The following is a 27,969-nucleotide window of genomic DNA, read 5'->3' as shown; positions in this document are numbered from 1 at the left end:
GGGGATTTTGGTTCTTAGAATAATCTTAATGTCGCAGGCCCTTTCAAGGCAGACGGAACACATTGCTATTTCAGCAGCTCTTCAGTGCCAGTCCTGCTTAAGAAGAGAAAGCCAAAGCAAGTCTCTCCCCCCCCCCTTTCTCTTTGTAAAAAAAAGGAGCAGTCCAGGGCATTTTGTGGGGCTTCACCATGTACTCCAATGAACAGCAGATCTTTTGTCCAGTATTTCCTAGTTCAAAAACAAAAGCCTCATTCTCCCGACCGAACAATGGATGGTCTTGGTAGTGTGACTGACATCATCAGTGATTAACGCCCCACTGCCATTGAGCAACCGCTCACATGACTGGTGAAGATGGCATGGTACATTAGAGTACCGTGCGTCCCTTTTGAAAACCACAGCATTAAAGTCTTATCTCCTTTGGTTAACAGGGGAGTTACTAACCTTGACGGCATGGATCATTCTGTGCTCAGAAGGGAGGTGCCATCAGTGCTCCATGACAGGTATGTGTTTGCCATAAAATAATTGAGTTTGAAAAGTTAATGCCATTGTCTAATGTTAACTGACCTTGCTTCTGAGACAAATCTCTGCTTTTCTTCCTTCTGAAGGCAAACAGTTCCATGGCCTATAATCCTCTTCTCTTCCTCTTTTTCTTCTTCTTCAAAGTACACAAACTGTGGCTTGACCTACTTCTCATTCTCCTTGACCTCACTTCTTGAGGTTTCGGGCATAATGGAGCTGGTCATGGAATGGCGATCACCAATTTGGGTGGTGGAAATTGGTTTTCCTTGAGCATGGAGCCTGGCATGGTCTCCTGACCTTGGGTGGGTGGAGGAACTCAGTAGAGAAGCTGCCCAGTGGTTTGGATCTATCCTCTGTAGACCAGTGTGTATGGACCCATGACATGTTGGCATTTTGAGCATGTGGTCTTATTGTCTTGTTCCTGCCAAATCAATTACATTGCGTGCAGTGTTTGTTAAAGCCAGTTTGGCTCTGAAACATGATGGGGAGTTTGATGAGCTGATGGGTGAATCCTGGGTTTGGCACAAGAATCGAGGCACGGTCTAGTAATTTATAGGTCAGAAGAGGCTGAAGGTTATGCTTCCATCACTTTTAACATCTTTCTCTTGCCACATTCCAGTGTTGCCCTAGTATTTATTATCCAAATCTTTGGCAGCCTCATTGGGAAAGATTCCATCTTTCCCTTTCCATTACACTGAAGATGCAGCTGTTTTTGCTGTGTGCCTTCAAGTTGTTCTCAACTTACAGCGACCCAAAGACAAATCTATTATGAGGTTTTCTCGGCAAGATTCATTCAGAGGAGGTTTGTCATTTCCTTCCCCTGAGGCTGAGGGAGTATGACCTGCCCAGGATCACCCACTGGGCTTCATGGCTAACTGGGAATCGAACCCTGTTCTCCAGTCATAGTCCAAACCACTGTGCCACATAGCTATTGTGTTTCCATTACTTCAATTTAGGATGCTACCAAAATTGCAGCTGTTGCTGTGTATAAAATGGTTAAAGTCCTCAAAATAGCCTCGTTTGTGTGTTAATCACATCCTTTAAAGGCACATGTTTCTTCCCCTTTCTTCTTCTTCTTCTTCTTCTTCTTCTTATTTCTTCAGCCATTGCTAACTCTTTACAGTTTTGAAATCTCATCTTTTGAGTCAGTCTGTCCTGAAGTTGCTTCTATCTGCATATGTTTTTACATCCCCTTGGAATCCATAGGTTCTTCAGCCCCCCAAATAAGAGTTCTCACCTAAGAATTTTTCCTTCAGTCCCCAAATTTCTATCCTTGCAATAAATTAAAATTTCAGTTGAATGTTTAGCAATATAGCTTAGATATCCAAAGAAGAGGGGCAAGCAAAGTGACCAAGGGCGAACGTCGCACTCTCTGCAATGCTAGAAATTTGTGGAGTGGAGGAAAATTTTATTTTCAGAGGCAGGATTTTTATTTAGAGGGGCAATACCTTCATTTCCTCGCACCCCACTTCCCCAAGCTACACCTCCGTTTGGTAGCTGTACCTAGATTTTTTTTGACTCTGTAAAAACTGTGAAGTTGAAGGCTTTTATGGCCAGCATCCATATTTTTTTTTGTGGCTGTGTGGCCATGTTCTGGAAGAGTTTATTTAAATAGACACCCTAAAGCCTTGCCATTCAACAACAGATCAACACACAGATTAACATGCAAATTGCTTTTTTTTTAAAGAGGTAAAGTAGGCCTATAGGCCACAGTAGTGGTCATCTCTTCATATCAGTAGAGCCTTTGCATTTTGTTTTTCATATTTATCTCCTAAAATTAAACCTATTTAAAGCTTTACTGTCATGCAGTTTGTCCTGACCCTGTCTTGTACCATTGTCACTCAAAAGGACAAGTGTTCCAGCATCGTCCTGATTCTAGGAAGGCCTGCAGGGCTTATGAAATCTTGATGTGCTGCTTCGTAATAGATTAACCACTGATTAATTTTGTTTTACAAACTGCCTGGCTTTACAGTGAGTGAGTCATCCCATGGGAACAAAGTGTCTGTACAATTTATGGAGGGCCCTTTAGAAAGATCTTGAAGGACAGGACCTAATGAAGGCAGAGAACTCTGTGCTTCTTGCACTGAAAGGTACACATAATGTGCATTACACACATCTCAGATAGCTGTTCCAGAGAGGTAATGCTAGGTTGGTGGTTCCCAAGCCATAGTCTGCTACGTGTTTTGGACGTTGATTTCCAGAATTCCTGTTGGACAAGTTGGCTGGGGATTTTGGGAGCTGAAGTTCAAAACGCCTGGAGGAACAAAGTTTGGGAACCACTGTGCTTCTCACTGGTGTGTGTTGTAGCTGTGAAGGTGTGTATAGTGGGCCCTTGGTATCCGCTGGGTTTGGTTCCAGGATCCTCAGTAGATGCCAAAATCAGTGGACGTTCAAGTTCCATTAAATACAATGTATAGTAAAATGGTGCCCCTTATATAAAATGGCAAAATCAAGGTTTGTCTTTATTTGAATATTTTCAAGCTGTGGATGCTAGAATCTGCAGATAAAGAATTTGACTAATACTGGCTTCCTACATTTTAGGTAATTTGTAAACCTAAGCAAGCTTTTTATAGGACATTTTTCTGGAAGCTTTCAGTGTACTCCTGTTTCCACTTCAGTTGTAATTTTTCCCTGTAAAATCCTTGCTTGAAGTCGTAAACTGTTTCCAAAATGTACCTCAGGCCTCCACCCTGCGACTGCAGCCCAAGTTGGTTCATTGCATAGGCTTGAATAATTATGTACGCTTTTTTTTAATTAGACACCTACTCCTTAATTTACCTGTCAGATTGATGCTTGACTCTTGAGGGGCCCTGCCTTCCCTGTCAGATGGATAACATCATATCACCTGAAGGGTTTTCTGCGGATGTAGCTGTTAGTGGCAAGATGAGTTACTTCTGTGAAAGAGAGAGACCAAAGTGGCTGCTAGATGCCATCTTAATTTTAATAACTTTAATGGTAGCTTTCAGCATGTCAATGTTGAACATTGCTGAGTGTGTGGGGGTGTATTATCCTGGTTAAGGTTGCCTGAATTGGTTGGAGAAACCAGAAAGGAGGGTGGGAGGTGGTATGATAGCCCTGTTTAAGTATTTGAAGGGGTGTCATATCGAGGAAGGAGCAAGCTTGTTTTCCACTGCTCCAGGGAACAAGACCTGGAACAATGAATGCAAGATACATGGAAAGAGATTCCATCTCAACATTAGGAGGAATGTCTTGACTGTAATAATAAACATTTGAAGAGATGTCATATTGAGGAGGGAGCAAGCTTGTTTTCTGCTGCTCCAGAGACTAGAACACGGAGCAGTGGATGCAAACTCCAGAAAAAGAGATTGCAGCTCAACGTTAGGAAGAACTTCCTGACAGTAAGGGCTGTTTGACAGTGGCATATGTTGCCTTGGAGGATGGTGGTGTCTCCTGCTTTGGAGGTTTTAAACAGGGGCAGCCTGGTCCCAGAGGATGCTTTGATTGTGAGTTCCTGCATGGCAGAATGGGGTTGGACTGGATGGCCCTTGGGGTCTTTTCCAACGCTATGATCTGTCATATTGGTGTGTTGGTTAACTACCTTGAACTCTTAAGGAACGGGAGCAAAGGATATTTAAAAATGAAGAGTCTGCTTCCTTGTTGCAGTCTTGAAACCAGTGCTCCTTGCATCCTTGAGCAATGCATTGCTATTCCCTCCTCTTTCATACCTTCTGTTGTCTCAAGGCAGTCCGAACTTGTGTTCACGCAAATACTTTTCCCAGCATATTTTTCAAAAGCATCATGTGCGCTCTCTCGCATAGCAAGTCACAAACTGGAAGGAGTCTAGTTCAGGTGTGGCTGACATATTTCCCCGTTTCTTGTTCAGCTCAGTCACCTGTTTGTTTCATCTTACCAGCCATAAACATCCAATGTAAGCACATATTGTTAATTGGTTCACACAATCACCAGAAGGTGGCATTCCGGATTTTGAGTGAGCATTCCTTCAGATTCTGGGTCTTTTAAAACTTTATTTCGTAATTAAACGTTGCCCCAGTTGCTGCAGCTTGTGACAGTAATTTCTGCTATTGACATTCTTCAGTGAAGTGGGAGTTACATTGATCGGTTTTAAATTCTCATCTAATTAATTCCTGTGATCTTAAAAAGATTAAATTTAACTTTTCTCCCCCTGCAAACTGGGTCAGCAAGGAGCTGGATAGAAACGTATACTGTCTTGTATGGCTAACCACAAATGTCCTTCATTAGATCAGTGGCGTATACGTCCTGAAAAGATAGCGTATACTTTTAAACATATAAAGAGAAATTCTGTAATCTACATTAGGGCAGTATCTTTAATAGGTCAGCCAAAATGTCACCAAAAGATAATGTACAGGTTATTTGAAAAGCTTGGGATCGAAAGTGTTTTTTATTTTGGGGTTTTAAAAGATTTTGGAATACCTGTATTTGTATACAGTATACGTAAGCCAGTACGGTGGAGTGGTTTGTGTGTTGGACTACGACTGTGCAGACCAGAGTTCGAATCCCTGCTCAGCCAGAGAAACCCATTGGGTGACCTTGGACAGGTCTCATGCTCTCAGCCCTAGAAAACCCTGTGATAGGTTTGCCTTAGGGTCCCCATAAATTGGAAATGACTTGAAGGCACATAACAGCAACAACAATTTAGATGAGTTCCTGCAGACTGTTATATTTTTCTGAAGAACGCCTTCCTATTTCTCCAAGAAATGCCTTGTACAGTGGTGCCTCGGGTTACGAAATTAATTCGTTCCGTGGCACCGTTCGTAACCCGAAAAGCCTTCGTAAGCCGAATTGCCATAGGCGCTAATGGGGAAAAGCCGCGATTCCGTGCGAAAAAGCCGAAAAAAGCACCAAAAGTTTTTTCGTAACCCGAAAAAACATTCGTAACCCGGAACAATGTTTTCCTATGGGATTTTTTCGTATCCCGAAAATTTCGTAACCTGGGTATTTCGTATCCCGAGGTACCACTGTACTTCATAAATAAATCTAATAAAACCATAGCTGCGTCAAGCACAAAGCCTGGTTGTCGAGGTCTCATGAGTGACCTCTGTTTATCCTCTTGGCTTCAGCCTGGGAAAACATGCGCAGCTCAGTCCCCAAACACTAATAAATTCTGCCAAATGCTCAGGACACACTCATGTTTAAGCAACCTGGATGGGAGCATAGGAGATATCTCACTGTGAAGGTGTTATTTTCTCTTTTGCAGCAGGTACAAGTGGAACCCAACCATGACCCTGAAATATCCGCCCTACTTCCTATTAGCAGCAGAGCGAGTGGAACGGAATTGTACATCTTTTTGATACTTAGCAAAGAAGACAAGTGTATCCTGGGACGGCTGAATGAATGCTGCTGATCCCCCCCCCCCTCGTATGAGGTCTGGAAAGCATATGTTGAAGCTAATATTAATGTGCCCTTTTTCTTATACCTTGAATAGCCGTAAAATGTCCTAGTACATCCGTCCTTGTGAATCAGACAATTTTGTTTATTGATGACTGCCTTATAACAGATGTGCGTTTGTTTAATGGTTATGGTTAGCTTAAATAGCAGTTGTGTGAGAGCCAGCGTGGCATAGTGATTTGAGTGTTGGATTGTGGGGACCAGGTTCAAATTCACTCTTAGTGAGACTAAGCAGTGGATTTGTTCTAACTGTCAGCACAGTGGGAAGCAGGAAGCTGATGATATTCCTCAATGGGACTGAGTGGTCCTCTTCAGTCCGATGTGAGACTTGGCTCACTTGCTTGAGCTATTGGTGGTGTCGCTGATTCCCTCGTGGAGTAGCACAATCCAGAAGGGAAGTACCCTTTTTGTACTAGCTGTGTGGAATTACACAGTTAAATATTCTGCCTGATTCTACTGACATTTTGAATATAATAAAATCGCTGGTAATTCTCAACAAACAAGGCAAAGCTGGTACAGACACTCCTGCTCAACCAAACAATCCATGCAAAATGAGCTATACAGAGGAGAGAGATATTACAAAACACCTTGGACACTAAAAAAGTGCTACACATAATAATGAATCGCCTCTGGCTGCTTCTTCCTATTATAACACCAATTAGCAGATGCCAGAAGCTAGACCAGCGGCCTGTTGAATTTAAGTGATGTCTCCAGAAACAGACAGCTGCTCTCGGGTTTCCAAGCAGGAGTAATTTCCAGCCCTACCTCAAAAGCCAGGACCATCTGCATGACACTATGTGTCCATCACTGACTGACCTACAGCTATTCCAAAGGGGTTTACTTCACAACAGGATCCTGATTGTGGGAGGAGGACAGACTGGATGGTCTTCCATCCCTTTCCTCCCATGGCCCTAAATAGACATGAAAGCCTCTGATGCATCAGTTTCGACAGCTGCTGGCTCCTCTTTCTCCCAGGAAGCAATCTGAACAGATGGTGCGCGCTTTTCTACATGGCGCACATCCCTCTACAATATACACACTGCACAAAATTAACTGGGGAGGGGGAGATTGCACAACAACCACGGTACTGGTCATGGGCATTTTCATCTGCAAGAGAAACAAAACAGTTCACAGCAGATCTGCGAGCCGCACACAATGATGCAACCAGAATTTCTCTCTGTCTTCCAGTGTTTAGCATTTCAAGTCAAACATTGAAGCAGGGGCCACATAGCCCCAGGAAGGAGCAAATTTGGCAGCACTCAGAATGGAAATGGAGGGATCCAAGCAAGAGAATCAGGTCTAAACTAGAACAGAGCCAGGCAATGCTCAACAAGAGCTAGTGTGGTGGTTCTCCTACAGACATCCTTTATTGACAGGGAGATGTGTGACTTTCAGACTGTACAAGAAATATGAGAAATGTCACTGGAGGGCTGAATGCTCCAGAAACCCTGTTCCTTCCTTTCATAGCCACTTTGTTAACCCTTGATGTTTGCATGTATGGGCAACAGCACACATTACTCCTTTGCAGATGTTGTATCCATATATATATATATATATTCCAAAACACTTTATCAGTTCTAGCTAAACCTGTTTGACTTCTTCAGTCTGTCTCCTAGCAAAGAACACGCACATTTTCAAACAGCACTTAGGAATAAAATCATATCCATTCTCGCTGCAGGAGAAAAATAAGTTAGTAGCACATGTACCGGGATCCCTGCAGAATGAAAGAACAGAGAGAAATTGCAGTTGTGTCTGGCCTGAATGCAGCTGTGTTTCAGCTTCTATTCAGTTCTGCCCGATGCTTTGGACTCAACAAATTTATACTTGTAAGATACCTAAGAGATCCAAGAACGTTAAATAGAAAGTATGGGAGGACACAGCATGAAGAAAGGCTGCAAAGTTTAGGAGCAAATTCAGACATTACACTCATTTGCCTTTATTCTGTTGCTGTTTTTCTAACTTGCTGCTCCTACATGAGCATACCAAGGTAAGAAGTTGTAGTAGCTTTGGGGAAAACTTGCAAGAAGGCTGAACGTCACTGAATGCACATTGCAAAAATTAACACACCAAGCTATTACTTCTCCTCCTGTCTTATACAGTATTCTCCAAACTTCTCATATAGCAAATATTTGGGAGGAAAGGATATGCCTGTGTGAAAACTTGTGGCATTTTAATCTGCTCCTGCAATGCTGGCAGCCACAGTGCTCCATCCATCTTCTTTTCAGGTCTGGCAAGCTCCATTGTCAAGAAATAATAGAATCATAGAAGGAGCATCATGGGCCATCCAATCCAGCCCCTTGCTCAATGCAGGATCTCCAGCTAAAGTATCCTCAGCAGGTAATTGTCCAGCCTCTTTTTGACAATGTCCTTGGGCAAGTCACACTCAACCTCAAGGGAAGGCAGTGGCAAACCTCTGAACAAATCTTACCAAGAAAACCCCATATGATACTCGCTAAGGATCACTGTAAATTGGAAACAACTCGAAGGCACACAACAGCCAGAGAAGGAGACCCCACCACCTCTGTAAACAATTGGTCACAGTGCCAAACTGGCTCACTGTCAAAAAGTTCCTTTTTATATTCAACTGAAATTTACTCTCCTGTAACTTAAAGCCATTGGACCTAGTCCTAACCTCTGAGGGATTAGAGAACAAGTCTGGACTCTCTTCTAAGGATTTACTGAGGAACACAACTAATCAAATCCACAAATGTCAAAGAAACATTTGAGGAAACACTTCTTTAGGCACTTTTAGGTCCTCCAGTGAATTCTATGGCCATCTAGGCCACTGAGTTGTGTTGTGAGATCTAGAGATTCCTAGAAAGATGGTCTTTCTGGAAAAAGCAAAGGGATTTTTTATTTGTGGTTCCCCCCCCCCCCACTTTTCTTAAGGGTCCTGTGCTCCGAACCCCAGCAAATACGGTGGATCCGCTGTCATTTGCTCTCTTTGTGCCCACTATAGCCATTAGGCCTTTCTCCAGTAACAAGGGGATAGATTGCACTTCTCGTTATCAGCTTCCAAACACCATGTAGAAGCTGTCATGACAAAGACCCTGGCTTGCTACCTCACCCCTGCCCTATAACGGAACATGTGCAGTTGCTTAGTAGAATTAGCAAGTCCTCTTATTCTATGGGCAGCGAGTCTTGCACTTGCTTTGTATTGCCAGGTGGTGCTTTCGCTTGAGAAATCGGTGACCCGATTGCCCTTCATTTGTGTTAGAAATGGAAGGCATCCTCTGACTACTACCTTAAGGTTGTTTGTTAACCTTGATGCTGTGTGCATGTGTGTGTTGGGGAGGGAGATGTGTAAAGAATACTGATATGGCAGGTTGGCCATAAAGATATTATGTAATGTGTAGATTGTAAATTTAGCTGGTGTCTCCTGAGTACACAGCGCAAGGGATTTGTAGGAGGCGGCAGGGTCCAGTCTCTTGGGCTGCCTGTGCAAATTAGAATAGTTCATGCACTGTTGGTAGTGCATGCTTTAAAAAGTAGGCTTTGCTCAGCATGTAAATGTGTGACTGCAGTCCAATTTCATGAAAACAGCCCTTGGTGTCAGCCACAGACTTCAATATATGTTCTTGTATTGGTTATAGATCTGAACTGGTCTTATCAGCAAGACCAAATCACTTGAGTTCTGCAAGATTTCAGGTTTTTCTCTTTAAACCTTTAGATTGAAAGGTGGGAAATAGGTGAGTTGATGTGCATTTCTGACTTTTCTTCCCCCATCCTTTGGATACAATTGCTTTGGAATATTTTGCTAGTTTTTTTACCAACACGCTTGCAATATTTCCCTCTCCACTGTCACCAAACTGCTGTCGGAAAGGGCTTCTCAAATGTTTGACATATGGATGCCTGTCCTCCCTAAATTAGGATTATCAGGTGAACAGCTGAGCATCTTTTCCATTTGGTCCTGCATGCCAGTATCTCATCTGGATCTCAGCCCACGATTCCAGTTTTCAGTGCGGTTGGGGACTTGAAAACAAAACATTTAAAAGGCATGGCTGTAAACGAAGCCAAGCCGAAATAGAGCGACGATTAAATCTTTAAAAAGCATTTGGGCTATTGTTGCCCTCTACCATTATATTTAGATTATTCTCAGAGGAGCCGTGCTGCTGAAGAGAAGTCTGCTCTGGTGGCACCCTGCCACAGCCAGAGGAGGATCTGCTCAGATCCATAAAAATCAATACTGGAGTCTGCTTGCAGAGCTAGCCTTCCGATAGGCTTAAGGTCGGTGCTTCTCTGTGGGTAACACACACCTTTACACCAGTTAAGTCACCTTCATCTAGGTCTGGAGTCCAAATCTCCTTGCTCTCTCTGTATTTCCCACACTCCTTCCTCTCTGGAATCAACTCTTCACGCAGAGTTGCTTTTTGCTAATGTGGATAAACGGTGTGTTTCTTTAAGTATGGTTTTCAACATGCACACACAGGCACACTCGCGCGTCATCCCTGGTCTGCCCCAGAGGTCACCGCCAAACAGACCACAGAACTGGGGAGGGGTGGCACCGTAATGGACACCTGCGCGCCCCACTGGTGCTGCTTCGTCAGGACTTGAGGCGGCTTGCGAGCTCTTGGGGAAGGGGGGCAGCTCTGTTTGATTGTTGGTCACGTCCCTGCAAGGACGGGTATTAGCTGTGCACGTTGCCTTCCGTTTGCCTCCTGCAGACAGAAGACGGGGACCAATATTCCTCTTCCCAGAGCGTATTGTAAAATGCATGAGGCTTTTCCCCCCTTGTCTTTGCCTGAAAGTCGCAGGGAGGATAAAATGAGAGCGCCTTGGATCTGAAGCCGCTTGGAAAGGATGTGCGATTAACCTACGGAAATGCATCCTTGCATTTTCCTTCCCTGACTGTGGATTAGAAAAGACTGACTTTTACTCTCCTAATATTTTTATTTTATTTTATTTTTTGAACAGACACACACACAAAAATTAAAAATAATATTATTATTTGCAGTGGTCTGCTTTTCCTTTTTTCTTTTCTCTTCCTTTTCCTCCCCATGATGGCATTCTTGCATTGTTTGGCTTGCAGAGAAGGAAAACAAGCTGCTCTGTTTGGTCACTGATCTGCCTCTCTCTCTCAGCCGTGTGGCCCAAGGCTATGCTGAGATTTCTCTCCCACTTGTATTGTTGCAGCTCAAAGGAAGAATGTTCAGAGGATGACAAGTGTATTCTGAGTCGGTATGTTCCTTCCTTTTCATTATGGAACCCGTCCTCCTATCTTTCTCTTTTTCTCTCTCTCTCTCTCTCATTCCTCTCTTCCCCCACCTCTTTTCTTTTTCCTCCTTCCTCTCTCTTTTCTTTCCCGCTACTATTGGTCAGAAATCAGGTTAATAGGTACAGACTGTAGTTCAGTGCTGCAGTGTGACTGTGAAGGTAGAACAATAGCAGTACAAGGCTGTTCTTGGGGTGGGTGGGGAGGAGAAGGGGGTGGAAGCGGCAATATGTTTTTATAGATTAGGGCTGCATTGTGGTGGCTCCCCCTCTTTCTCCTTCCTTCCTTCCTTTCTTTCTATCTCCCCCCACCCCTTACCCTGCACGCTTTTTTTCGATATATACTGCAGTCAACACTTCCCTAAAGAGGCAGCAGTCATCCCTGAGAGCCGGAGCACTAGGAATTGCCTTTTGTCGCTTTTAGGGGAAGGCAGGGTTTAAAAAGGAGATGCCTTGCGGCCCCTTTTTCCAGATGGGGAGCCCTGGTTTGAGGTCACTGGCAAGCTCGCTTGGCTTGTCCTCAGCAGCGGCAGCCACCGTTGTGCCAGTAGCGTGTGTCTGGAATGGAAGCCCAAGTTGGTAGTCTGTTATGGAAACGCTGTTTGCTGTTATTGTAGTATCGTGGTGACCAACATGCCATTGAAATGGAAAACGAGTTCTCCTGCTATCTGGAAATTCCCTGTTCCTGTCCTTAAAACATCCAGGTCGTCGCCACTTTCTCCAGCATACATGTAAGTGAGAGAACTGAGGATACTTTAAGGTGGGCTTTCTTTTGTGAGATTACAATCACCTTCTCTTTCCTACCCCTACCCACCCATCCATGGACTTTTGGGTTTGGTGTATGTGAGATTTAACCTTCTCCCCCTCCTCTTTATTTTGTCGTGATGGTGACATTGGTCTCAGAATTCATTTTATTTCTAACCTGACATTTCTCTCCCTTTATAGAACCACCAAATTGTAAACCCTCCTTTCGTTGTCGGTTCCCCATTTCTTTTATCACCCCACCCCATGAGGGATGTTGTGTTTTAGTAGCTCCTTTGTCTGGTGGGGGATAAAAATCGGAGAAAGCAAGCAGATTTGGTCATATTCATAATTCTCTTTCAGTGCTCAGTGTCAAAGTTTTGTGTGGCCATTGGTCTTGAATGTGGATTGTAGAAGAGTGGCTGGCACACAGCTCGGTTTCACAAAGGAATACATATGTAAAATGCCCACCATGGTGTCCGTTTCCATATTGTGTGTGTGTTCCCAACATTGTGAAATGGTGGGATTTAGCCTCGCTTTGGGTTGCAATTTTTCATTCAAAAAACTGTCCCACAGTTATTTTGGAAAAATCTCAAAGCAGAAGTCAGCCATTAAAACATTGCCATCCCCGCAGCTGCTTAGGTTTGGCTTAGTATTGCTTCTTTGTAAAGGGCACTGTAGCCTTTTCATAGATGGGGGTCTGTGTTTTTGGCTGACATTGAGCACAGCACATGGCATGCCAAAGATGAATACGCAGGCAAGAGAAGCGAACTTGGTTCTGGTAATAATCCTCATTAGTTAATGAGCCATGATATGACCAGCATCTCTGGCTCTTATCTATAAAACATGACATATCAGCTCAGCCTTGATTCAGGCGACTTCCTTTAGGTGTTGCAGCAGAGAAATTTGGCATCTGGCTTTTAGCTTGCCTGTTTATCAGCTTAATGATGGGCAAGTAACCCATTAAAAGGGCAAGTCTGCCCTTTTGTTAGAAGGTTAGCATCCATTTGTGCTTCTAACGCACCTGTTCAAGAAATTGACCAGAACATTTGATCAGCCAAAATCTTGCTTACTCTTTTTTTAAAAAAAGAACAGAAGCTGGTTGCACAGTTTGAAGACTTGAAGGCTGCAGCTGTCTTGCACAAATCCAAAGCTTGAAAGGAAATTGTAGGCTGTTAGGCTTTAACTTTGGAGGAGAAAGGATAGTTTTGTGCCAAGGAGCTTCAGAAGAAACCGGAAGACTGCGGGGACGCCTAGTAGTTGGTGATGCTGTGGATTTTTAAACATTTTCTGAGTCAAGTGAAACTCTGCCCCAGGCAGATATATCTGGCCACCCCTTGTGCCATGGGAGAGGGCCGCTGTTGCTTTCTGTGGCCAGGAGCATTTCAAAAAGGCCTCGTGTTGAAAGCGCCTTGTGCTCAGCAACAGAGTGCCGTGGGGCTGGTACATCCTCCTCCTTCCCTACAGCAGCACATAAATCTTGAGTATTCCACAAAGTAGCTTTAATGGTCGAGTAGGTGGAGGAACCTCACGTTTTCATGTCAGGACTGGCTAGCATTCATCAGGGCATCAGCAATTACCTTTTAAGAGCAGGTCACAAGCCAAGTTTTAAAATCATACAAGAATTATGTACAGGCACATGTCCCACTGAACAGACACTGGTACTGTGTGTTTTACTTCCAGCTGCAAGTGGTTGGTGTCCTATTATTATTATTATTACTATTATTATTTGCAAGACATCAGTTGACTTTGCAGTGTTGGCTGTTAAAACTTTTCTTTTGTCGAGCATACATTTTATTGGTATATCACATTATGAGAAGCAGCTGCTGCTTGCCTTGAGCCCCTGGGATAGGGTGAGCTATACTTTGGAATATATTAAACCACCAACAGGGAGGATTATTCATATGCAGTTAAAATGCATTTTATTTTGGACTGATGCCATTTGCAAAATAGAAATGTATTTGGGTGTTGTTTCATTGTTGTTGTTGTTGTTGTTGAGTACAAAATATTTTGTAATAGAATTTCAGAACACGATGATGATGATGATGATGATGATGATGATGATGATGATGATGATGATGATGATGCTTTATTGGATTTATATCCTGCCTGTCTAGCAAAATGGAAGATCTAGGAAGCTTTGGTACCTAAGTAGGACTTCAGTGATGACTACAGATCTGGTGCAGTGTGCCTTGAGAGGAGTTCACAGGAGTTCATTATGGTGTAAAATAGTCATGCTTTCTGAGTTAGTGCCAAAGCACTGGTTGTCTTTAAGTACCTGTGCTTTGATGAATCCCATTCCTTGTCAGATTTTCTAATAGTCTTTAATGTGATTTAGAAAGGGAGGAAAGAAATATGAAACTCTTTTTAACACCTCCCAGACAAGAGGATCGGGGATAAGACTTGCCTATCTATTTTAAGAAAAGTGCGTGTATAATTTTTGCAGCTGTGCATGTATAGATTTGCCACGAGGTGAAGGAGTTGATGCAGATAATAAGGAATCACTCTTGACTATTAAAGTGAGCAATAACTGCATTTTTAAAAAAAAAAAATCCTGGTCAACTTCTTGGTGAAAAGCTTGATTTCAGCCACATTGACAGGAATTAATCTGGGTATAGAAGTTTGCTTAGGAATCTCTGTATCTGTAATTTTGAGAAGAAAATAATGGTCCTTGTGTGGAGTGAACTATGCATGTTGTAGCTTTGAAGTATGTTATAGAGGTCCTAGTTTTAGTTGATAAAGAAAGGGGAAGAAACTTTGCTGGTCAAAACTTCAGCTTGACCGGCGGCCTGAGAAGACAAAAAAGAAGAGAGCTTGTTAAAACACACAACCCTGTGGGTTTGGTGTTATTTCCTCCTTGGAAGTCCCACCAGGAGGAGAGCATTCACATCTCTTCCTCACACCTACCGCAATGTGGGCTAGGTCAGTGGGTTTAGGCAAATCATTTCTCCATAAAACAAGAGGTAAGCAAGAGGACCAGTTTTCTGGAGCCTTGGTTCACATGGCTCTCCAAGTGTCCACCTTCATTCATTGCCAAAGGTGGAGGACTGTGAGGGTAAAAGGATTTGGAGGGGGGCTGGTGACTTGGGATGCAAAGCCAACATTTGTGGGACCCTAGCTGAGCATTCCTTGTGCAAATATTGCTTCAAATGTGATCCACAATTAAGGTGGTGCCAGGTCAAGGGTATATGTGTCTGATCAGGGGCTGCAGGATGGTGAACCAACTGTTTCACTAAGTGGGGCTAACCTGCTAAACCACTTTCTAAAGTTAGGAAGTGGATGCTGAAGTATTATTCTCCTTGGGCCTCCTATCTACCTCGAGCAGTTGTGTTTTCACCAGCTAAAGGGCAAAGTACCAGAGCAGCCAGAGATGGCTGTCTCTCATAGGAGGTGTTGCATTCCACTTTGAGGATAACATACAGTATAGTGGGCCCTTGGTAACTGCTGCAGTTTGGTTTTAGGAACCCCTATGGCAGCGATTCCCAAACTTTCATCCTCCAGGTGTTTTGGACTTCAACTCCCAGAAGCCCCAGCCAGCTTGACCAGCAGTCAGGGATTATGGGAGCTGAAGTCCAAAACATCTGGAGGACCAAAGTTTGGGAATCACTGCTCTGTGGATACCAAAATCTGAGGTGGCTCAAGCCCCATTACATACAGTGACAAATTAAATTGGTGTTCCTTATATAAATTGTATTAAATTTGGAATATATATATATATATATATATATGTATAATATTTTCAAGCCATGGATGGTTGAATCCATGGATAAGGAATCTGTGGATATGGAGGGCCATCCATCGATAAGAGCAAATTCTATATTGAGGATTACCAGGTCTATTGTAGTTTAAATGTTTCAAATCAGATTCTTGGTTTCCGCAGGACTATGATCCTCAAAGTTGTTAGTCCAGCTAGAATTAATTTACTGAATTGGTAGAGCTTGTTTGCTGCTGCGATTGTCTTCAGCTGATTTATGACTTATGGTGACCTGTCACGGGGCTTTCTTGGCAAGATGGTTCAGAGTGGGTTTGCCTTTACTTTCCTCTGGGGCTGAGAGAGTGCAGCTTGCCCAATGTCACCCAGTGGATTTCTGTGGCTGAGTGGAGATCTGAATCTGGTCTCCCAGTTTCTTATTCCAACACTCAAAAGACACTGCACCACGTTGGCTCTCTTCATGGTAGGAACCTTTAAAAAGGACTCTGACTCCAGAACAAACCTGGTCTCTTGCCTTTCTATGGAAGGAATGTGTCTTCTAGGAGTGAAGGAGAGCTATTAGTGCAATGGATCCTGCAGGTGAACTCTTTCTTTCTCTCTCCAAGGACAGAAGGCTGATAAAGTGTCTTTTGGAAGGCCAAGTTGCTCAAGCTCCTCTGGGGGTCTCTTGCAGATCTTCAGCCCCTGCTGTGGATAAAAAGTCCTCAGATGAGCAACCAGGGACTGGAGAAACAAGGTTGACTCTTGAGAGGCTGCTATCTCCTGAATACCTGCTTGATGTGAAACCTCAGCAGAAAATGAGAGATTGCATAATCATGGAGCCTCTCCAGAATTTGAGCATGTACCAGACCTCAAGAATGCAAAGCTCTTCTCTTACTAGGACCTGTCTGGATTTCTGGAAAGAGTATGTAGGGTTTAAAACAAAGTCACTAGGGCCCAGAAGTTTTCTCTCTCCTCTTCCCAGCTGTGAATGATTGCTGATTATGTTCGTGGAGGTTATAAACATATGTATTTATCTCAAGCCATGCATTATGGGGGTTTTGTCTGCTACTATTGTATGTGTGATGGAAGTTTTTGTCTGCTACTGCTAATGCTTTTCACGCCGATACTATAGCCACAATAAGTCAGGAAAGTTGCTGACCTCTCATGACCACACACCAGACTCTGGTGCTGTACTTCTACTACCATGGATTTGGAGGCAGCCGGCCATTAGGCGAAGCAGGGAATGCCTAAAACCAGCCTGGATGCCTCTAGGCTCTGGTGAGAAAACTGGCAAGGTGCAAATGCTGTCTCCTGGCATGCCCATGCTCTTGCCTTGCAGTGGATCCAGTCACATTGGTGGTGTAGCGATTTCTTCCCTTCAAGCTAAGATAAGCATTTTCTTCTCAGTAAGTACAAATCTTGGCACAGAGTCCTGCAGAATGTACTCTTAAATTTTTATTTCCATTTTTAGATATTTGTTCTTAAGCCGTGTCTTCAAAGATAAAGGCTTCTAGTCAGCATGTTTCAGACCAAAGTGTAATTTCCTCCTCAATGCTCCACCCCATCGCAGCATATATTTTTAATTCTAGCCTAATGTGAGCTTCTCCCATATCAGTTTACCTTCAGTCACGAAATACCAGCGGAAGTAATCTATGGGAGGAGAGAGGGATGAGGTGGTGCCTGTTGTCATGCTCTGGTTTGACACATGGATGTTATAGTCTCATGTGCACATCATCTTAACTTGGTTTTGTGTTTCATCATGAGAAATAAGGCAGATTTCTGGGTCATGGATCAGAATGCTCAGGTTTAAAAGACCATCCAATGAAAAAAGAACGGAAAGTTCACTAAAAATAATAAATGAGGCCAAGGAGGGATGACATCTCTTCATGGCCCATCAGTGATTGAGATATGGCTGGCTGGAGTGCCATGAGGAGAGCCTTCTTTGTGCTCTCACCTATATGTTGCCCTTTTGCTTTGGTTTCAGTGAATGATGCAAATGGCTTGATCTTTCTTTATAAACGAAAGTTGGCATATAAGTATTAAGTTGGTAGCTGCTTATTGAAAATAATTCAGGGCTCCCTCACGTATTTCATAGAAGCAGTGATGATGGTGGCTGTGCAATGGTCCATAGATCTTCCCAGAAAACATACAGATCTTTCTAGGGGGAACTGTGTGAGTACCAGGTGCAGTACTAAACTCATCTTTTTGAAGAGATGCATAGATTGTGCTCATAATGTGGAAATCAGACCTATGTACCATTTGAACATCTGCTATCATAGCTTCTCTTTTGCTTCTGAAACTGTCTGAAAGACCTAAATCCAAAGTGCACACTCTCTCTTGGAAATCAGTTCCCCTGAAGTGAGTGGCGCTTATTTGCAATTAAGTGTGTGTTTGTGAGTTTAAGCGTAAACCAATTCACACCAAATCTGCTTCCATGAGTGTTCTTGAAAGCTGTAGGAAAGGTTCCTAATGAAGAGTCAGCCTTTGGGTGAAAAGTCTGTAAAAGAGATGGACCTTGTTGAGGGAGGGAACTTGCTATGTCTCCAGAACCTGCTTGTTAAGAGGATCAGTTGCTGGTGGTGAGAAAGGTTCTCCTCTGCTTGGCTGGTCAGTAGATGGTGGACACTACTGACCTAGAAAGGTAAGTGATCAACTATGGTAAACAAGGCCTATTGAGGTTCTGCAACCCAAAGGTCAACCATGTGCCCTCTGTCTTTGTCCCTTCTTCCCCTATTGCTTTTATTACCTGGGCTTTGATGCCTGGTTCTCCTCATATTGCATGTTTCTTAGAAAAGATAAACATGAGGGCAAGATGGACTTACCTAATGGATATGTCCTACATGCGGAGCTTTGCTGAACATACAAGTGGAGTGATTTGGCTGGCTCAGTTTAGTTTGTTACAGATCTCAGGTGAGCATCTTGGGTTGTGGAAGAAAAGTTCTCATCTGTAATTGTCAGAGAGGAATAGGCAATGGCAGAGGGGGATCAGCTAGCCATAATGTTCCATTCAAGGTATATGGCACGGTGGTTTGAGCGTTGGACTATTACTAGGGAGACCAGGGTTCGATTCCCAGTTCGGCCATGAAACCCACTGGGTAACCTTGAGCAAATCATATGCTCTCACCTTCAGGGGAAGGCAATGGCAAATCCACTTGGAAGAAAACTTGCCAAGAAACTCTGATAGGTTTGCCTTACCTGAAAGCACACAACATACGGCCATGTTTCTCAATGACTTGCTGAACCCTTTCTGTATCTCTAGCTGCTTGTTTAGTATTGTGCGGGCCTCATTTTGTTTCAAGGCAGAAATATAAAATTATGGATGTTTTTATCACAATAACCATCTGCCTGTGCTCCTTAACACCTCGAGACCTAATGTGTTCCAATGTTCTTATGCGCACCCCGAGCAAAAACCTGGTGGATTTCATCCTGACTGCATAATAAACAATATGGCTGCTTTGCCACATAAACCATAATTTGCCTTCATCCTTCCTTATGAGTGTTGTTTTCCTCTCGTTGTTGTTTTATCCCCCCCCCCCAATAGTTCCTCCCCATGTTGGTAATAGGCTGCTGTTGGACTTCTCCAATGTGACCCTGAGAATTTGGGAGACAGAGGTTGTGACCCCAGGAAGAGAAGATAAGGAGGAGGAGTGCTGTGCCAGCCAAATAATGGCCTTTGCTTTGCCCATGGCAAGGTTAAAAGAACAGGCTCCTGATCGCTGAGCTCTGCAGGCAAGCGCTGTGCCGTAATTGCTCTTGGGTTTAGCACAAGCCGTATTTTCTGGCTGGGACCGTGAGTCATCCTCCTTTTCCAGGGAGAGAAGTGCAGCAAATGCCCAATTAAGAAAGTGGCTTCGGAAATGCTGATTCCAGCTTTTCCTTCCCTGTAATCTTGTTGGCCTCCCTCCTGTCTTGTCAGGGCCCTCCAACGGAGTCTTGACTTTTGTCAGTTAGTTAAAAAGAGGCATTAGAAAAATAAGAAAAGCCCACACAACATCCCTCTATATTCGAAATATATCATGGCCAAATTGACTTGCATCATAATTTCTTTCCTGTTTGGATCTCTGCCTTGTAGCAAGCTTTTATCTGCTTTTGGAGAAGGTGTTTATTCTCTCTCTCTTTCTCCATGTATGTGTATATATGATGTATAGGTGCTTGTTTCCCGGAGTGATTTTTGCTTGCCTCCGTCATGTGGTGTGAAGCTACTAGAAGTAAGAGCTGGCTTTCTGTCTTAATTAAGCATCCTGCAGCCTGACCTTCCAACTTGCCGCACCAGCAAACAAATGTTTATGGTGCACCGACTGCTGTGTCGCAAATTTTGATGCTGTGCTTGACTTGTAGGCAGATGCTCCTTTTTGTCTCATCGGGGCTGGAGTTTGTAATTTCACTTGAAGACACAATTCACCAAATGTGGAAGCAGTATCGAGTCAATCTGGGCCTAAAATGAAGGGATGGGGCGGGGGATCTTTGTAAGTCCCCCCCCCCATAAAGCTTATCCACTGGATCATGTAGAGCAGTGTTTCCCAATCTTTAGTGCTCCAGATGATTTGGACTTCAGCTCCCATAATTCTTGTCTGTTGGCCAAGTTGGCTAGAGCTTGTGGGAGCTGAAGAGTAGAAGACCAAAGGTTGGAAAACACCGGTTGTAGAATAATCACAAGGACTTGTGTGTTAGGTACAACCTTTCCTCCTATCATTGTTCTCCTTCCTCTTATCATTGTCAGTCCATCCAATTCAGATAAAAAGCAAGACAAGCAAGGTCTGGTTGAGCCACTAATGCTCAAATGCTTGAAGAAATGAGTCAAAAAAGACACACTTGCAAGGGGAATACAAGAAAGCTTTCCTCCCCACCTCTGACTGCATAGCTTGTGCCTTGTGTTGGCCTTTGCTTGTAGTAGTTCTGTGCATTCAGTTGACTTAATGGGAACCCTACCCTAGGTTTTTCCTGGCCAGACTTCTTCAGGGGAGGTTTGCCATTGCCTTCTCTTAGGCTAGAGAATGTGGGACTTGCCCAAGTTCAACCAGTGGCTTGGGAGTGATTTGAACCCTGGTCTCCTAGAATCCTAGTCCAACTTCCAAACCCATGGTTCCCAAACCTTGGTCCTTTAGATATTTTGGACTTCAACTCCCAGAAGTCCCAGGCATTTTGGCCAACAGTCAGGAATTCTGGGAGTTGAAGTCCAAAATATCTAAAGGAACAAAGTTTGGGAATCACTGTGCTACACCATACTGGCTGTAAAAGGTTTTTTTTTAAATGAGATTTATCCAGAGGAGGTTTGTTGTGGCTTTTCTGTGAGTCTGAGAGAGTGCGACTGGCCCAGAGTCATCCAGTGACTTTCTGTATCTGAGCAGAGATTTGAACTCTGGTCTCTTGGAGTCTTAGTCCAACATTCAAACCATGACACTATGGTTTGAACAAATTCTGTTGGCATTTACAAACCCCAAATAACTCTACTCAGACTCTGGATTTGAGATTTGCCTGACTGAATTCAGCAGTTTATGTGACTTGAGGTGTGCTTTTCTCAGGCAGTTCTTGCTAACATGTTCAGAAATCGACAGGAGACAATTCACCAATCCAAACGTAATGGAAGAGAGAAAGTTTGCCCGTGTCTAGTGAGAGTCGTCTGCAAAATTTCCTACATCATTAAGAGTACTTTATTTTGACGTGAGGAAAGAGGAGTGTGAATAATAGCTTATTCTTATTTCTTCTTTACTTCAGCGATCATTGCTCAGTCTGGTGGTATTCTTGCGTTCATAATGTACGTTTTCATCTACAGTATTCTGTATGTGTAAGTGATAGATTTGTAATGTGCTCTTGCGACAGTAGAATATGCATAAAGATCTAACGTAGCTTTATAGTAAAGTGAACATGTTTGTCTTCTCCCTTAAGTCCGTTCTTTCCCTAAATAAACCCCAGGCTAAAAATCAGCTTTCTTATACAGTAGTGTGTTCAGCAATTCTTATATTTCTGCTCAGGAGTATACAGATGCAAGGATGGCGTTTCCATGATATCATTATGCATATACACCTTAAGGCAATTCCCTTTCATCCACAAGGATGAATTGCATGAAGACCTTGTATGTCTTAGTCCCACTGATTTTAAATTTAGTCATGACTGACTTGTCCCATTGGTGTGACTCAGTCTAGATTCAATCCGCTGGGTTAAAAATTGGCAAAATGAATACTGTACAGCACTGTTCCAATGGAGATGGCATCAGGAACAATAGAGGCAACATTGTTTGGCAATTGTAATTTGTGATTTACAAACTTGTCTTCCTGTTGTGTCCGTTTTATATTTAAGAAGGAGCACAACGTGGTCCTTGCTGAAAACAAACATATATATATATATATATACTACCATGGGGATAGTTAAATAATGACCACAGAGGAGTTGCATAAATTCAGTCTAGACAATGAAGTAATGCAGTGGGCTCTCTACATTCGTTGAGGTTAGGGGCACAGGACCCCCATGAAAGTAGAAAAATGGCAAATAAAATACACTAATTTTTAATCTGGGAGATCACCTCTATAGAAACTCTAGAAGTGCAACTCTGTGGTCACCATCTTCCAAAGGTTGACCATAGAATCATGTTTGGAGGACCTACAGATGCCTAGAGAAGTGTTTTCTCTAGTAACCTCTAGATCCTCCAGCACAACTCTATGGTCAGTTTCCAGCAGAATTTCTCTGGAGGACCTAGGGATTCCTAGAGAGAACATATTAATCAAATCCGTAAATAATCAAAGCCGCAAATGCGGAGGGCCAACTGTAATCAAAAGAGTTCTGTAATCAGAAGAGATGGATTCATCATTGACCAGAGCAGAGATTGCAGTCAAGAAATCAGAAGAAGCACAGTACATTTATGTACAGATCATTTAATATATGTCCAAAGGATTAATTTGTGCAATTCACACTCTTTTGTGGAATTCTGCTTCCTGGTGACATAGTAAGTTGGTTACTTTTCTGGAAGTTACTTTTCTGTTGAAATGTTATTATCTGTCTTTTATTGCCCTTTGTCCCTGGTCCCCGCATGGCCAAGAAGGGGAATGGCCTCTGCCTGCGTTGAGATTCTTCCAAGTTTACAGTGATTCCCAAACTTGTATCCTCCAGATGTTTTGGACTTCAGACTGTTCGCTATATTGGCTGGGGCCTCTGTGATCTGAACTCCAAAACATCAAGAGGAGTAAAATTTGGGAACAACTTGCGCCAGAGCAAGTGAACTGCAACTGAGACAAAATGTAGGCTTGTGACTCCACCATCATCTCCTTTCTTCTCCTGTAAGATTTTTTAAAACATTGTTTGCCTGATGAAGAAGCCAACGGAGACTCAAAGAGCTGCATGATGTATTTTGTGCATTTTGGTTGGCGAATAAAGGCTCTGCTCTTTTGTGGATTTTGGATTTTGCCGTATCGTTATATAACAAAGCATAAGCCCTAGGTAAATATTAAAAGTGCCCTGTTCCTTTTGGGGGGATTTTTGTCTCACTGTTACTGCAAACAGAGCTCATGTCTCATGTGCAGATGTAGAAACAAGATGGAAAAAGGTCAATGTTGTGTACTGATGGCACAAAGAGGAGTCGCATAGGAGAAATTCCCAGTAAATCTGTTTTTTTCTAATGAACAGAGTGAGGCAAGCTTTTTAGGACGGGATGTGCTTCTTCTTAGAAACAAACTTGGTGCATGGATGTTCACTCTCCACTCCTTGGCTTTGCCCTGCTAGAAATATAGATCCCATCCTCCATTTTGTAGGCTTTCCACTGGTTCAGAAGAATACTGAATGACAAACCTATTGTGAATGGTTTGTCAAGAATTGCCGTTATCTATTTTTATCGTGTTTACTTTAATAGTATCCCTGCCTTTGACAGACCTTTATGCTGATTAAAAATCCAACCGACTGCCCTTAAAAACAACAAAAACGTAATGGCATCTATTGATCAGAGCAGTGGAATTAATTAGAAAGTGAATTATCTTTCCTGCTTTCTAGAATTCCTGGTAGTGATACAATGTGCTCACTAGGAAACACTAATCAATATATTTGCATCCATTATTACTTAATTAATTGTCACACTTGGCATGCCATCATTAATGAGCACGAATAAAAATGCCTTTGGTGACTGTGCCCAGTTTGCCTACCCTTTCGGTGGACTCATTAGATTTTTCTTCTTCTTCTTGGATTCAGAATTGACCTAATCAAGGTAGCTTTGGGGGGAAATAAAAAGGAAATGAGTTTTTGGAGTACTGATGTATTGGATCTGCAATTGTTCAGGTATGAGTCGCTGGTAATTCAGGTGCCTGTTAATCTTCCTGTGTGTCCTGGCAGTGGCTTACATAAAGAGACCAAGCAATGGGTTTTCATTTTGGGATGCAATTTCTTCTTCCTTTTTGAAACATTACATACATACATTAAAGCTGGAAGAACCTTCTAGGTATAACCTTGGAGTCTGTATGTTTTCTGTTGGGAGGTTTCTTTACTATGTGTGTTCCTCTGGATGGCATTGGGAAGGATGCTTAAGTCTCATGAGATGACAGTGCATGGTTAATTTGTATCCTGAAAGCTAAAGTTATTTTAGGGATTGGGTCCCAGTTTGGGGAGAAAGTTGGTTATAAGGCTAATGCTGCTGCTGCTGCTAACAATGATGACAGCAATAACATGAAAAATAGGTGGGGGGGGGGAGGATTTGATTAAATAAAATATATTGATGGATAAATAACGCAGTCCAGAAACCAGAAGAAGACTAGGACTTGGAAGGGCAGCTATGAACGAACTTGGCAAGATCCTGAAGTGTAAAGATATTTCATTGAATACTAAAGTTATACGATGGTCCCCACCATTGTATTTCCCATTCTTATGCATGGCTGAGAAAGCTAGACAGTGAAGAAAACTGATAGGAAAAAAACAACTCATTTGGGATGTTGTGCTGGAGAAGAGTTTTATGGATGCCGTGGACTGCTAAAAACACAAATAAATGGGTCCTAGAGCAAATCAAACCTGAACTCTCTTAGAAGCCATGGTGACTAATGTGCATATTGTGAGAAGACATGACTCAGTAGAAAATACAGTAATACTGGGAAAGGTAGAAGACAGTAGGGAAGAAGGAAGACCCCATATTACAGATGGATAGACTCCACCAAGGAAGGCACAATGGCTGCCCTGAGTCCGAGAGACCTGAGCAGGATACTTGAGGATGGGGGACTTGGAGGTCTCTCCTTCATAGGTTGAGGTCAGCTTGACAGCAACAAAATAATGAATAATAATAATAATAATTAATGATTAGTCATCATAATTATAATTCCCAGTGCATAAGTTGTGTTTTACTGTACCTGACAGCAACCCAAAGTTTTGCTCACCAATTGAGGTTTACCTTGAGCGTTGTAAGTCTTGTCCAAGAACTTCAGTTTCCCCAAGCAAACTGTTTTTCATTCATCCCAGTCCAGTGGACTTGAAAACCCAGTGGCAATCAAAATTATTTTGAAGGTTTCCAGCATATGCACAGAGCTGGGACGCAGGGGGAGAACTCCAGGCTAGAACACCATGCCCAGACATGTTAGTTTTGTGGGGTTTTGGGGGGGAGAGGGAGCCAATCCTTTGAATATCTCTTCCGTGTTGTAAGCGAAAGGTCTACAGCCCAGCCACAGGTGTGTCCTGCCAGGCTGCTGGCAGGGTTATTACTGTCATATATTTAAGTCTTTTGTCAAACAACATGATTCTTTTTCCTGGGAATAGTTACCGACGAAGTCGTTTTGCTTGAAGCCATATTAAATCCGGTGTTAGAAGGTGCTGCCTCTTCCCTTTCCTCAGCACAAATTATAGCCTATGTATCGTTTTTTAACACATGCTTTTTTCTGTTGGCTTGTTACCGATATGATAAGGCAAGTCTGGAGTGGTTTTGAAGCGTGCTGTACACTTTAATAAGACGCAGGGCTGCTTCAGACGTTGAGCACAACCTCTAATAGCCGTCGTTCAACCGATGCACTCATCTCTGCGTTCCCCTCCCTTATTTAAAAAAACAACCTTTTCCTAACAATTATTTCCTGGCACGAATGTAGCGTGGGAAGTAAATCCTTGGATTAGGATTGTGTAGATGGTTTATGCAATTAATCAAGATGTGACATGAGGGTTTTTTTTGGGGGGGGTTGCTGGGGTTTGCTTTTGCTTTGTTAATGGCAATGCACTGCACTGCATGCTTAAAAGGACATCACTTTTCACAGGCTCCCATACACAGGTAACTCGGTGGCCACATTTTTTTAATGGAGACTTGCTAAACACATCCTGCATTTGTACACTGTTTGTTCTGTGTATTTCACACCTGTGTTTCCAACCTTTGTTTACTGTGTAGTCCCAAATATATTGTCGAGAGGTTTTTTTTTAATGGCTGATCCTTCCCCAAATTTATCTGTGGCTTTGACTAATCCCTGAAAAATTCTCGCATTTCAGAAATTACTTTAAATAGATGTGTTCTCCCTTGACTCAAGGCAAGAAAATGTCGGCCCAAGCACATGTTCCCAAGAATTGTGTAAAAACAACTTCCTTTCAGTATGTGAACTGGGTTTTCGCCACATAGATATAAAAGGGATTAAAGTTAAGTTTGCTTGCATTGGGGGGCAATTTGCTATTAAAGGGATTTCTGAAACAGATTTTGAGGCCAATGTTTTATCTGCTTGTTAAGAGTCAAGGTACCTCTAAGTGAACGTGACAGCTGTGTTTCTGAGTGTTATGAAAATCAGTTGATAGCTTTACACATCACAGGATGCATGGAGTAATGCACATTCAAAACCATATGTAAGCTAGTCCCAGTGAGCATGCTTTCCACTGGAAGTTGTAACAGGTATGAACACATAATTCACAGTTTAAGAACAGGTAGTAGTTCTGCATCTTGTAAAGGCCTCCACAGCTTTCTTCCCCGCTGCTCCTAAATTCTGCATCTTGGAAACAGACTATATGTGCAAGGCGAGTTAACCATGGCAAAAAATAAATATCGTTGTAGTTTTTTTAGTTTCTTGGAGCAAAGCCAGAAGTCAGAACTAACCATGATCATGCCACATTTCAACATTTAATAACTGTGTATCAGATATCTGGTCCAACTCCTATCCAGAAGTCTCTGGCTTGACTCCCAAGTTAGCCTTCCATTAGTGGTTGTCATTCACATGGCAAGGGGGGATAACAGGGATTGGATTTTGGCTTAAGGGTGCTTTCTTCTGCTTTGCCTTCTAGATCCCTGGTTGAAGAGGAAGACCCTCACATGAAAGTCTCTCTCGGGAGCAGCGATATGGGTGTGTCTGCCCATCTGCAATCATCAAAGACAGGGACCACCAGGTTTTTCACCAGCAACACTCACAGCTCCGTAGTACTTCAGGTAAGGGAACACCGTGAACTGAACTGTCAGCCACATGTTAGTTGTGAGAGACCATTGTATGGTCTCTTTCACGCTACACATTTATAGCATTTTGCTACCATTAACTGCAATGGTAACATCTGTGAAATCTTAGGTTTTGCATTTCAAGGAGGGACATTTGGAATTGCTAGCCAGAGAACTAGTTTATAGCCAGACTCCAAGCCACAGGATTCCATCAAAGGCAGCCATGGCAGTCAAAGTGGAATCAAATGGCTGTAAACATAGAGTGTGAATGTCAATGGGATTCATCCTTCCTCCATTAAGTCCATTTTGGCAAAGCAGTTTAGAATCATTGCCGTGTTAATCTGGAACATCAGTATGCAAAGGGATAGTGTAGCACCTGCTGCAAGATCCCTTCGCATATTGGCAAAACCATTGCAGACTAAGCCACTGAGTGGTTGGAAATTAAGTGCACAAGTGTGTCTACTTGTTAGCTACTGAAACCCATTGATTCATCCCCTCCCTCTCTTTTCCGAATTAAATATTCTCATCAGATCAGTAACAGTATCACAACACCTGGTTTTCCCTTGCAACTGAAGGGAGACCACAGTGCAAGCTTCATACTGCGCAGAGAGAGCAAGAGAGAGACCTTTTATGAAGAGTCTAGTTTGTTTGCCTACAAGGGAATTGGTTCAAGGAAATTTGTTGGGGTGAAACTGCCTTTTGATGTTAAAACATTTTGTTCTTCCTCCCCCCCCCCCCCCTTTTGGGGGGGGTTCCCTTGGCTTGGAGCATGTTTCATTGGGCAATACAGTTTCATTATCTATCAGCACACTGTGCTGGAGTCCAGGCGCATCCTGTGAGCATGGTTGGAGTTGGCCATCTGCTTCTGATGCCATGTGGTCTGCCAGTCTGTGACTTACATCTGAAATGAGGCTTTGCCATACACTGCAGCTATAAAGCTTTATTTCTTCCACCTCCAGTGGTTGTATGATGGAGGCGTAGAGGTAGGGCCATATTGATAATGACATCTGCTCATGGAATTGTGCTCCAGAGTAAATTTCAATTTGGGCTCTGTGGATTTGGAGCT

The 27,969-nt window shown here is 42.9% G+C and overlaps 1 protein-coding gene across 11 annotated transcripts in view; it reads left to right on the top strand.

Moving 5' to 3' along the window:
* Window positions 1–27,969, top strand: part of LOC121936212 (kelch-like protein 13) — a 59,168-nt gene that overhangs the window by 10,345 nt on the left and 20,854 nt on the right. For 5 of the 11 annotated variants that reach the window (XM_042478170.1, XM_042478171.1, XM_042478175.1 and 2 more), the window contains exons 3-6: window positions 429–500; window positions 11,041–11,085; window positions 11,736–11,849; window positions 26,759–26,900. In XM_042478170.1, coding sequence (XP_042334104.1) covers window positions 429–500; window positions 11,041–11,085; window positions 11,736–11,849; window positions 26,759–26,900 — 373 coding nt within the window. The remainder of the gene's footprint in view (window positions 1–428; window positions 501–11,040; window positions 11,086–11,735; window positions 11,850–26,758; window positions 26,901–27,969) is intronic. The other 6 variants (XM_042478177.1, XM_042478178.1, XM_042478176.1 and 3 more) reach the window with 2 other exon arrangements.

This window comes from Sceloporus undulatus, chromosome 7 (genome assembly GCF_019175285.1).
Source record: "Sceloporus undulatus isolate JIND9_A2432 ecotype Alabama chromosome 7, SceUnd_v1.1, whole genome shotgun sequence".
Taxonomy (NCBI): domain Eukaryota; kingdom Metazoa; phylum Chordata; class Lepidosauria; order Squamata; family Phrynosomatidae; genus Sceloporus; species Sceloporus undulatus.
This window is presented reverse-complemented; position numbering and strand designations above follow the sequence as displayed.